General features: G+C 42.0%; 1 protein-coding gene across 1 annotated transcript in view; it reads left to right on the top strand.

The window, feature by feature from the left end:
* si:ch211-1i11.3 (mitogen-activated protein kinase kinase kinase 5) overlaps positions 1-12,869 on the top strand; it is a 59,030-nt gene extending 46,161 nt beyond the window's left edge. Inside the window, exons 26-33 of the mRNA XM_062991375.1 lie at positions 56-221; positions 1,638-1,820; positions 3,558-3,663; positions 3,770-4,007; positions 6,408-6,526; positions 10,103-10,191; positions 10,910-10,986; positions 11,081-12,869. Of these exons, the coding sequence (XP_062847445.1) occupies positions 56-221; positions 1,638-1,820; positions 3,558-3,663; positions 3,770-4,007; positions 6,408-6,526; positions 10,103-10,191; positions 10,910-10,986; positions 11,081-11,177 (1,075 nt within the window). The 3' untranslated portion in view covers positions 11,178-12,869. The remainder of the gene's footprint in view (positions 1-55; positions 222-1,637; positions 1,821-3,557; positions 3,664-3,769; positions 4,008-6,407; positions 6,527-10,102; positions 10,192-10,909; positions 10,987-11,080) is intronic.
* The last annotated feature ends 434 nt before the right edge of the window (positions 12,870-13,303 follow it).

The raw sequence follows: 13,303 nt of genomic DNA on the forward strand, positions 1-13,303 counted from the left end.
CTGTTTGTACAGAAGCAGCAGTAAATGTAACTGAATGGGGTTTTGTGTGTGGCAGAGTGGCAGGGGAGACACGGGGGGAAATGACGAGTCCTGCCGTGTCAGGAGAGAACCTTGGTCTGTTTCTGCTCAGGAAAGACAGTGAGAGGAGAGACACTCTGCATAAAGTCCTTACTGACTATATCAGTCATGTAGTGCAAAATATTCAGGACTCGCTTCCACAGGTAAACACGCCATCGTTTTTACCACTGTGTCACAAAAAAGTATTAATCCTCAATAATTTTTTCCATAAATGAGTCACAACCTGTGATGAGTCACTGTTCACACTTACTGAATGGAATCTACATTATAAAGTCAAATTCTGAAGTGTCAGAGCTGTTTAGTCAGCAGGCTTTGTGCCATTGTCAAACACCTTTTTTTTCAAATTATAGTTCCTGGCAGAGGGGATCAGCTTTTACGCCCTCTGGAGTGTGCCCCATTTATTTTTCATTAGTCCTAACAGATTGCCAGTCCCTGCTGCCAACAAGCTTTCCAGTTACAGGATACTACAACCATTATACTCTACATTAAAAATAAGTTTACTCGGCCGCTCAGGTGGCGCAGCAGAGTTGGGGTTTTGAATACATCGTATCGAATCTCAGCTCTGCCTTTTTGACTGGGCTGGGCGGCTGCATGAACAACGATTGGCTGTTGTAAGAAAGTCGGATCATAGGTCCTCATAACTGGTGCAACTGCAGCCCCTGCTGGCTGACTGATGGCGCCTGCACAGGGCTGAGGAATAACGCTGATGGGGGTGTGGCCCTCCATACACAGTGTCCGTCAGTGTATGAACTCAACTCATGCAGGTGAAAAATGCAGTCTGTACTGACTGTACATGCCGGAGGGGGTTGAGAGTTGAGTTGAGAGGCGTCCACCGAAAAAAAGAGGTTCCAGACAGCGAACTAGCATTCTAATCTGGCACCACAGAATCCTTGGTTTTTCAGCATGAACTGTGACGTTATCTGTGGGTGTGTCAAAGTGTAGAGGTTTGGGTGCTTTCACTTGAGAAGCTGCAAAACCGCTGTGCTGTTGTCTCGTGTGAAGCTTGACGCTGCACTTCCATCTTTTAAAGTTCACCTGATTGAATTTTGAGCCAGTTTGCTGCTGATGTTTCAAAGCGCCTTGAAGGAAATGAACTGTGTGATATGACATGGTAAAAATTACCCAGACAGTACAAAAAAACAGTACTGCATAACCACTGTACTGTATTTTAGAGTGGGTTTACTGGTTATTTCACACACATGGATGTTCCTGACGTGGAACTTTAGTGATGAGGAAACCGGAGCTCTCTGAGGAAACCCACAAAGACACGGTGGACCACCTCATCTCGGGATCGAACCTAGGACCTTTTTGCTGTGAGGTGACAGTGCTACCCACTGAGCCACCGTGCCACAGGGATATATACAGATATATATAAACATCTAGTAACAGAGCATTTGAAAGGAATTGGCAAAATAGAAGAAAATGTATGACACATGTAGGCTTTTTTAGCCAGAGTGTTCGGCCTATTGTGTACATGGAAAAAACTGTTCATTGTTTGTCACAAATGTTCTGAATAGTTTCAGTTTTAGAAAACAAAGCTGTTCTCTCATGTCCTGCAGACTGAGGAGCCCTGCCTGAGTTCCGAGCACATCAAGCAGTTGATTGGCTGCTTAAGGGAAAACATCCGCGCCCCGGACAAGAAGCAGCTGAACAACCGCCTGTTGAATTTGCGCTCCAGCTTACATGATGATGCAGTTCCTCTCAGCTGCCTGCAGGCGGCGCTCTTCAGCTTCCAGGATGCTGTATGTATTATATCCACCGTGTGGTGGTTTCATTCTGTTTTCATGTAGTTTTATGAAATGCTAACAAAGCGTAGCAAGACCGGTTACATAAGTAAAAGTACTTAAATACTTAAACAGATGTAAGTGTTTATACAAATGAGAAATACAAAAAAATAAAAATAAAACATTCCTCAACATAAAACATTTAATGTAAATAACTGGAAATAAAAGAAATCTTCTTGTCTAAAAGCATATATTCATGCTAGTTAGGTGCTAATGTAAACACATACGTAGGCTAAATCTTGTAGATGGAAAATTCAAGAGTTTGAAATGCAGTTCAAAAAAGCTGCACGTTGCTATTTTTATTCAATTTTTTTTAAATACACCGATCATGCATAACATTATGACCACCTTCCTAATATTGTGTTGGTTCCCCTTTTGCTGCCCCATAGGCAACAACCTGCGATGACAGGTTGACACCTTTCTATCAGAACCAGCATTAATTTCTTCAGCAATTTGAGCTACAGTAGCTCGTCTGCATCACGTGCATCAGTGAGCCTTGGCCGCCCATGACCCTGTCGCCGGTTTACCACGGTTCCTTCCTTGGACCACTTTTGATAGATACCGACCACTGCAGACCAGGAACACACCACAACAGCTGCCGTTTTGGAGATGCTCTGACCCAGTCGTCTAGCCATCACAATTTGGCCCTTGTCAAACTTACTCACATTCTCACTCTTGCCCATTTTTCCTGCTTCTAACTTCAACTTTGAGGATAAAATTTTCACTTGCTGCCTAAACAATCAGTGTTATTCACTTCACCTGTTAGTAGTCATAATGTTATGCCTGGTTGTTGTGTATGCTTAAAACAGTATTTTATTTGGTAATGCCTAATAATATCCTGCTAGATATGACTGGAACCTGGCGTGTTTGCACCGAAAATGCCCAGAACTCACTACAGGCTTTATTATTTTATTATTATTATTATCCCCCCCCCCCCCATCTAGTCGTGTCCAATTACCCTGATTGAGTCCTCTAGACTGATTCGACCCTTCACCGCTGACTGAGGACGCCTCTCTACTGACATACACCCCCTCCGGTACGTACAGTCAGACAGTCGAGTTCATACACTTGAACGGGCACTGTGTACAGAGGGCCACACCACCATCAGCATTATTCCTCAGCGCTGTGCAGGCGCCATCAGTCAGCCAGCAGGGGCCGCAGTTGCACCAGTTATGAGGACCTATGATCCGACTTTTTACCCCCTAACCCTGAACAACAGCCAATCGTTGTTCATGCTGCTGCCCAGCCCAGTTGGAAAGGCAGAGCTGAGATTCGATACGATGTATTCGAAACCCCAACTCTGGTGCACTAGCGTACTTTACCGCTGCGCCACCTGAGCGGCTTACTACAGGCTTGAAGTACTCCAGTTGCTTGTTTATTCTTTTAGCTAATTATAACTTTTAGTTGAAATTAATTTTGTGTACGTATGATTTGTTTAAATCCTGTTTCTTTAAATTATTCTCCAGGCCACACAGGGAAGGTGGGTCTGGTTCCTCACAAGGTTTTTCCTTGCCACTTTTTTGGTCTGTTGGTCCTGGGTTATGTAAAGTTGCTTTGAGACAATGTTTATTGTAAAAAGCACTATACAAATAAATTTGACTTGACTTATGCATCTGTGTAAGTAGAGTTTTAGTTATAATGTATGCAGGCTTGACACAGGATTGTCACAGGCTTTGTTTGTTTTGCTTTCTGTAGGTGAAAAAGGTGTTGCGGCAGCAGCAGGTGAAACCTCATTGGATGTTTGCTTTAGATAACCTGCTCAGGCAGGCTGTGCAAGATGCCATCACTGTGCTCCTACCAGGTATTGTCTGTTCAAGTCTCACCACGCTGACATGACCTAAATCGGTACCCAGATTCACACCCCACCCTCTCGCCATCACACTAACACAGTTCTGTATGTTCAACAGAGCTTAAGCTTCAGCTGCAATCTTCCTTTGAGGCGGAGGATGGCTCTCCTGAAACAGAACATGCCAGTCAGGATGGGGAGGAACCAGCTGCTAAATCCCACACTGAGAATGAGGACACATCTGAGGAACCACAGCAGCACAGAGCGGACGGCACAAGAGCCAGGATATCTGATCTTCTTGGCATCAGCTCCAGCCCTCTAATCCACGAATTTAGCTTGTTATGCCAGGAGACCAAAAGGTGCCCACCAGTTTGATACCTTGTTTGGACAGTTTGTAAATGTTTAGTCATTCATATCAAGTAACAACTTGTTTTGGGTCATGGTGGCTGTAAAGCCTACCAGAATTACTTGGATACAAGGCAGGAACACACCCAGAACAGAAAGCCAATCTATTACAGTGTGCAACACTCCCTCATTCTCTCAGTGACCTTCACCTACAGGCAGTTTACACCAGCCAGTCCACCTGTATACATGTTTTTGGAAGGGTGGAGGAAAACAGAGAGCACCTTCTCCGAGGTGCCATGCTTAAAACCTTTACATCACACAACATTTACAATAACCTGAGGTAAGGTTCGAGCTCAGGTCCTCAGAATTCTGAAGCTGTTTAGCGCTCACAGTGTGTGCTCTTGCATTGTGCCACCAAAAATGATGCAAAATTTGAACCCAGCACCCCGGTGGCGGAGCGGGATATTCCACTAGCACACCAGCGCTGAGATTCTGAACTTCTCGGTTCAAAACTCTGTGTTGCCACCGGTCGGCTGGGCGCCATCCAGCGGGCATAATTGGCAGGGCCTGCAGCAGACACTAATTGGCTATTGTGTCTGCTAGGGTGGGATGACCGGACTATGTGGGTCGTTTCTTCAAACGCTGTGTAAGGACCTGGTTAGCATATAGAGGCACCTGTGCAGAATGCATGGGTGAAAAGAAGGGGTCCACTTGGACTGCGCACGTGTTGAAGGACCCTCTTCAAATGCAATCAGGGATCCCCAGCAAATTGACTATGCTAAATCAGGAGTATAATGGGAGAAAATGCATAAATAAATATTAAAAAAAATAATAATAATTACAGAAATTTGAACCCAGGTTCACTGGACTGTGCTGTGTGGCACCCTCCGTACTTGCTGTGCCACAATTCTGCATAATTTATCAACTTCTATTTAAATTATTTATTTATTGATAGATTCATCTTCAATACCCACTTCATCCCAGTCAGTCTACCCAGAAAACACACTCACCTACACATATAATTACATTTTGGGGTAAGCATTGAGCAGCCAGTCCACCTAATCTCACTTTTGGGAGGAGAAATGAAGCCTGGAGGAAACCAATGGGAAGACCATCATGCTTAGGGTCATGGTGGCTATGAATCCTACCTGTATTACTTGAGTGCAAGGCAGGAACACACCCCAAACAAAAAGCCAATCCTATCACAATGTGCAACACTCACATATTCTCTCACTGACCTTCACCTACTGGCAATTTACACTAGCCAGTCCACCTGTATATGTGTTTTTGGAAGGGTGGGGGAAAACAGAGAGCACCTTCTCCAGAGTGCCATGCTAAAACCTTTACATCACACAACATTTACAATGACCTGATGTAAGGTTCGAGCTCAGGTCCTCAGAATTCTGAAGCTGTTTAGCACTCACAGTATGTGCTCTTGCAGTGTGCCACCAAAAATGATGCAAAATTTGAACCCAGGTTCACTGGACTGTGCTATGTGGCACCCTCCGTACTTGCTGTGCCACCATTCTGCATCATTTATCAACTTCTATTTAAATCATTAATTTATTTATTGATTCATTTTCAATACCCACTTCATCCCAGTCAGTCTGTTCAGAAACCACACCTACTTATTCATTCAGTCACATGTCAGGGCAGCCAGTTCACCGAATGGTTCTTTGGGAGGAAACCCACACAGACCATCAACCCCAACTCCCAATTTTTTTTTGCATTTTCTCTCTAAGTTTAGTGTGTATTAATGTATTAGACCAGTGGTCCCCAACCACCGGGCCGCGGACCGGTACCGGTTCGTGAGCTATTTATTACCGGGCCGCACAGAAAGAATAAATCATTAGAGATCGCTACAAAAGCAGTTTTCACTGCTTCTATTTCGGGTGTTATTGTCTTATTGTCACCCCTAGGTGGGAGCCTACACGTGGGCAGCATGCCGTATGCATCTTATCACCTACACTTTGACGAGTGCAGTGCAGCTCAGCGTTGTGTACGGAGAGACACAACCTGACAGCACTCTTTTCTCATCTCTGTGCAGGTGCCATCAATCAGCCAGCAGAGGTCATAATTGCACCAGTCATGAGAGAGAGACCCCATCCGGCTTAGTCCCGCCCATATCTAAACAACACATGAATCGTTGTTCATGTGGCCGCTCAGCCTTAGTCGGCAGGCAGAGCTGAGATTCTATACGATGTATTAGAGATCCCAGCTCTGGTTCCAGCATGTGTTTTTACGGCTGCGCCACCTGAGCGGCCACTAGAATTAAACCTTGTTTGTTGGAGCTGTGTGACACTCACAGCAACTGTTGCACCACTGCTGTGCCATCATTTAATTGCACAGATTATAGTCAGAATGATTGTAAGGCCTCAGTGCTGATTGTGCCTGGCATTTCTTCTGCATTCTAGGTTGCTGACTCAGCTAAGTGAGAAGGAGAAGGAATACCAAGAGCTTCTCAGGAACTCGCTGCAGAACAAAGAAGAGAAAATTGATGCCCTGAAGGTCAAGAGCTCAGAAGTGAACAACGGTAACTACAGCTCCTGCTCTGTCTTCAGCTGGTTTTCTTTTTTTTTTTTCTTTTATACAATGTGTATTGTTCATGCTGTCTTATTTAGGAGGCTTACATTCTAGGCTAAGAATTAAATGATTGCTTGCGTCAGAAAGTGCTTGTCCAAATCTTCTAAAGGGTGGGGACACAGGAGTGGCACAGAGCTTACTTGCTGGAGCATGTCTAAATGCTAACTTTTGTAACATTTCACAATAGCAGTCACTCCTAGTCAAAGCCTGCTGGGTTTTCTTTCTGTCAGTTAGTATTCAGATCTTAAAATAGCTCTGCTTTATCACCAGGTGTAACCCATTTATTAAGGTGGTTTTGTATGATGAGTAAACCTGACTGTCCAGCAGGTCAGCAATAATTGGCAGCACAGCAGTCTAACACGCTAGCCCACATCTGCTGAGACATGAGTTGTGGCTCCTTACGGCTGCTGCAGTGACTCCTACTGCCTGATCAGGGCATTAGCATAAGAAGTAGAGGAATATAGAAAGAGTAGTATGGTCATGCTGACTATCTCAGTACGAATTTAATGCTGGCCAGCGTGGGTGTCATGCAACCAGCAAAGCAACCATGACATTAAAACCACCTCCTTGTTTCTACACTCACTGCCCATTTTAATCAGCTCCACTTACCATATAGAAGCACTTTGTAGTTCTACAATTACTGACTGTAGTCCATCTATGTCTCTACATACTTTGTTAACCCACTTTTACCCTGTTCTATAATGGTCAGGACCCCCACAGGACCACCACAGAGCAGGTATTATTTAGGTGGTGAATCATTCTTAGCACTGAAGTGACACTGACATGGTGGTGGTGTGTTAGTGTGTGTTGTGCTGTTATGAGTGGATCAGACACAGCAGTGCTGCTGGAGTTTTTTAAATACCGTGTCCACTCACTGTCCACTCCATTAGACACTCCTATCTAGTTGGTCCACCTTGTAGATGTAAAGTCAGAGACGATCGCTCATCTATTGCTGCTGTTTGAGTTGGTCATCTTCTAGACCTTCATCAGTGGTCACAGGACGCTGCCCACAGGGCGATTGAGGTGCAGTGACGGTGAGGTGTTTAAAAACTCCATTAGCGCTGCTGTGTCTTATCCACTCATACCAGCACAACACACACTAACACACCACCACCATGTCAGTGTCACTCCAGTGCTGAGAATGACCCACCACCCAAATAATACCTACTCTGTAGTGGTCCTGGGAGAGTCCTGACCATTGAAGAACAGCATAAAAGGGGGCTAACAAAGCATGCAGAGAAACAGATGGACTACAGTCAGTAATTGTAGAACTACAAAGTGCTTCTATATGGTAAGTGAAGCTGATAAATGAACAGTAAGTGTAGAAACAAGGAGGTGGTTTTAATGTTATGGCTGATCATAAAATTAGTGGCTTAAAACATTCTTATAAAATAGTTCTATAATGTTGATTGCAGAAATCCTGTTGTGTGTGTCAGTGTGTGTGTCAGTCTCTGATTCACATGATTTAGCAATAGCAAACTGCTTAGAACTAAATTCGTAGTCATGCATGGCCTCTGTCAATTACATTTAATTAAGATTATGTCAGTTAAAACATGCTTGAACACAGGCGGCAGTTTGCTTGTAAAGACTTAGCCTTTGCAGATCCTCCTTAAATTACTCAGATGTGGAATATTTCAAAATTGTGTAACTTGTTATAGTCATGAATTTTGGCCCTGTCTTAACTTTTTTAAGACCTTTTTTAGTTGGTCAGCCAAATCTTTTAAAGTCTCTTCTTTGTATTTTTCCAGAAATGGAATACAGTAGACCCTTGACTTATGAATTTAATTGGTTCCAAAGAGCTGTTCTTAAGTCAAAATGTTCGTATGTTAAACCTATTTTTCCCATAAGAAATAATGTAAATAGAATTAATCTGTGCCAGACCTCCCAAACACCCCCTTACCTAACCTTTCTAATGTCTTACATGGTCTTTTTTGCTATAAATACAACTGTTTTCCCTTAAATCTTAAATTTTAGAATAGACATTCATGTAATAAACAATAATAAACAACAATACACAGTAGTACTGTACATAAAACACACACCACAGTACAGTATGTGTGCTGTACCATACACCATAATACATTTCCTTCTTTTTATATAAAATGTATCTACCAGAAACAACAATAACTCTCATATTTCTCTATTATTTCCTTCTTTATTTCAGTAGTGTTGTATTTTGTAGGTGTAATTGCACAAAAAAAAGAATACTTTACTCAGCGATTTCCTTCTTCTCTCTCACTCATTGTCCCCTCTGTCTGATACACCATGACATCTACTGGCAGGAAAAATTATACAACAACAAATAGTGTTTTTTTTTTCATTTTCTTTGCACCTTCTTTGGGGACATTTTAATATTGAAATTTAATACAAAATATAAAGAAAACACCTGAAAAACACCGTCCGCTGTCCGAATGTTCACTCACTGTATATACGTATATATAGAGAGAGAGACGGTTGGAGTGAACTTGTCCGTGACGTCAAGTGTTTCGTGAATTTCTGTTCGTAATCTGAAATTTGTTCGTAAGTTAAGTTGAAAAAGATAGTTTGTAACCTAAAATGTTCATATGGTAAACCGTTTGTAACTCAAGGGTCTACTGTATCTACGTTAAAACTGGTTTTGAAATTGGTATATCAGGTTCAAATTAAGCCTCTGAAATTGCCTTTTCAAAGTCCCAACCTGAACCCTGTCAGAAATATGTGGACTGTACTAGAAAGTCAAGTCTGTGCCAGAAAACCAAAAATTGGGTTCAATTTTATCAAGCAGATGCAGCTGTACACCACTGTGTAAGCATATTCAAAGGTTTCACTTCAAAATGTGTGCATCTAGTCCGCACGAGTAAAATAGTCATGCTTCAGTTTAAATTAGACCATTTAAGTATGTTAAAGGGCTGCTCAGGTGTCACAGCGGTAAAACATTCTAGTTCAAAAGCTCTGCCATCTGGCTGGGCTGGGCGGCTATATAAACAGCGATTGGCTTGTTCTTACAGGGTGGAAAAAGCCAGATAGGGACTCTCTCATGGCTGATGCAATTACGACCTCAGCTGGCTGATTGATGGCGCCTGCACAGAGACAGGGAAAGAGTGCGTTGAGCAGGGTGTGGCTCTCCGTACACAAAGCTGATCTGCATATGACCTCGCCTCATGCAGGTGAAAAGATGCGGTCGGCTGCTGCACATGTCGGAGGGGGCGTGTGTTAGCTTCGTTTTCCTCAAGTGAGAGCGGGGATCGGCATCAGTGGAGAGGAAGCATAATACAATCGGGCAATTGGATGCACTACATAGTATAGAAGTGTAAGCGTAGTATAAAAGTATTGTGATACTGCTTGAATGTTCTTAAGCAAAGCTGGATTGTATCTGATATCTTAAATCCAGAGTGTTCCTTTATAGAGAAAATCAAATGGGGTGGTTCCTCTTCAGTAACCCCTAGGTGTGAGCGAGTGAATGAGTGAATAATAACCACAATAATAGGAATAACCACATAGGAAATGACCATATTAATAAGTGATGGTGTGTCATTATTTCCCACAGATTCCAATGCTGTGGGCCATAACACTCAGACGCAGGCTATGGTGCGCTGGTTGAAGGCTGTTCCAGTGGATGAGCACACCATCAGTTTAGTGAGTACAGTTCTCTCACACTTCATTCAGCTCTATTGTACAGCTCATCATTACTGTCTGAAGATCATGCCTAGTGCACACTACAGTAACATTTAAAGTGGTGTCTGAGCCTCCCCTAAATCGCTATATACACCATATGGCTAAAAGTACGTGGGCATCCCTTTTAATGAATGAGTTCGGGTTTCAACAATGTAATGCACTATACCACCACCCAAATTAAAATCTCAGCTGTGCTATTGACCTGACTAGGTATTTAACAGAAACAACTGGCTGTGTGTATGGGATGACGGTCGACATGGTTTCATTGCTGCTGCAGAAATGCAACCTATGCTATTGGGTCAAGGTGGCTGCAAGTGTGGTGGATGATTTACAGAGGGCATAGCATGACTCTTCATGTTTGTCTGTCTGTAAAGCTAAGGTGGCAGGTAGAAAGAAGCAGCCGCTGACTGTGCATGTTGGAGAGGGGTGGAGAGGGGACCATTGCAGGGGGGTGCTAGTGGGAAGGGAATTGTAAAATCTGTTTTTACTGTCATGAAGTGTTCCCAATACATCAGTTCAGAGTTTTTAAGTCATGTGCTTTCAATAATACAGTAATTCTAAATTATTAAGGGGTTTTCAGTGTAGATTTTGAGTATTTAAAAAAAACATGCATTGTTCTTAATACATCAGGTCATGCTGTGTACACTGGACCTTAACTCCATGTTTGTTGATGTTCCAGCTCCTGAATCATGGCTTCACTTTAGACATTCTGCTCCATATGGCCTGCAGAGATGATCTCCAGTACTGCGGCATCAAGTTTGTATCAGTTTAAATTATTCACTCTATGTTCTGTCTTCAGCCTCTATGTAGAGACATTAAGTTCATCCTAAATTTGTTTGTGTGATCACAGAGGTGGGATGGTGTGTCGTATCTGGAAAGCCATCACCGCGCAGATGAAGCATCATCTAAGCTCAGTGACTGAGGAGGGTGAAGAAACAATACTCTAACAGCAGATCTGGAACTCCAGCACTATATAAGCTCAGTGAGCTTAGATTGATTGTGCCTTTTTCAGGCATACATATTTATTTATTTAGCTCAGCTGCTAAATATACAGTATATACTGTATAAGGTTAGAGACTAAAAGGGTTTTAAAACGACAAAGTATGGAAATTTATATGGGATTCTGTTGTTTGTATTGTATGATAAACTGTTATCTGAATTACATCTTTGCGTGTCTCCTAATGTACATGTTTTTTTACTTTTCAACATGTAGTATTACAGAAAAGAAAATGCTTTGAGGGGAAAATGTGCTTGTTTGGGTTGCTTCTATTTAATAAAGGTATTTCATTAACATTTTAACAGATCAGGACATGGCCAACTTCTGTTTTAATGCATTTACCCCTCAATTTTCTCCCAATTTAGCATAATCAATTTGTCTTCCGCTGCTGGAGGATCCCTGATTGCAGTCGAGGTGGGTGTATTGCTGCTCACGCCTCCGACACGTGTGCAGCCCTCAACGGAACCTTTTTTTCCACCCATGCATTCTGCACAAGCGCCTCTCTATCTGCTAATCAGGTTCCTTACACAGCGTTTAAAGACCCACCCACATAGTCCGGTCATCCCGCCCTAGCAAAAACGTGTCTGCTGCAGGCACTGCCAATTTTCCCCGCTAGATGGCGCCCAGCCGAGGAGTTCAGAATCTGCGCTGGTGTGCTAGTGGAATACCAGTCACGCCATGATCTCCATTATCCACTGTCTCTGTGCAGGTGCCATCAATCAATCCATATCAAATCCATATGGCCCTCCCTCCCTCAGAAAATTCAGTCATCGGATGTGTAGGCGCCCTGCTGGCTGTTAGCAGTCAGTTCACTTTTAAGCAAAAATTCAGACCATCATACTTTGCCCAACTGTAAACACTATGTCTATACAGTATGTTTACATACAAATAAGCTATGTACATGTACATAATATTTATTGTTAATCCAAGTAATTAAGTAAGTGTTACATTGAACAAAAGTGAAAAATAATTTAAAAAAAACACTTGTCTTAAATTCTGCTGTTAATATATTGAATGAAGGTTTGTTTCATCGTAGGTGGATTTAGAGCTGATGAAGCAAAACACATTTGATTAATTAATAGTGTGTAAATAAAGAGATTAATGATCAGTGTTTACATGAACATGTTTAGCACAGGTGTACAGCCAAGTTTCTTATTTTACCAACAGCATTAATGCACTCGTATAACTTTACTTATCACTCTGTTTTAACCAATGATATCCATAGTAAACATTTGTTGGTTTGGGGCTTTTAACCACTCTAAAGATATGTTTCTTACAATGTTTGTATTTTGTAATATATAGTGATACGTTATACCGTCACCTTTTTATTCTGAGTATGTTGTCTGTACTTTCTTGTTTCTTAAATGTAGTTTTTAATTATTATTTGAATTTTTTAGGATACATTCAAAACAGGTTATATGAATATTATGAGACTATTGTTTTATTGAAGAAACGTAATGCAGATACATTATAGAAATAGAAACAGGTTTACAGTGAATCCAGCTTCACCTATGAACACTGGGTGCTGGACAGGAATGCACTCATCACACGGCATCCAACACTTAATCGTTCACTCAATTACATTCACACATCTTAGGAAATGCTTCTGAGAAAGCAATAAAATATCATTCTAACATCCCAACATTCTGTTCACGGTGCTGTGAAAGTATTTACACATTTCTTCTATTTTGCTGATTTGTAATACTTAATTATTTTAGCGCTCGGATATCACAGCGGTGAACTATGCCAGTCCACTACCACTACAATATGGGAATTGAATTTGCAAAGCTATCAGCCACTTGGGCATGTACACAGACATGACTGGCTAAGTCTGGGTGGGGAAGGGTCTGGCCTAACAACTTAGCCATTGGGAGGTGCACTTAATTGCAATTAAGGTGCAATTAAGATCTTAATTGTCACTGTACAAGTAAAATGAGATGTTTGAAGCAAGCCTGTAGATGCCTAAATAAAGTAAATTATATAAAAGGTAAAACAAACTACACTTATGCTTAATTATGGTAATTATATAAAAATGAACAACACGTAAGCTGCAAAATCTAGCAAAATAATACATTA

This window comes from Trichomycterus rosablanca, chromosome 3, assembly GCF_030014385.1.
Source record: "Trichomycterus rosablanca isolate fTriRos1 chromosome 3, fTriRos1.hap1, whole genome shotgun sequence".
Classification (NCBI taxonomy): Eukaryota; Metazoa; Chordata; class Actinopteri; order Siluriformes; family Trichomycteridae; genus Trichomycterus; species Trichomycterus rosablanca.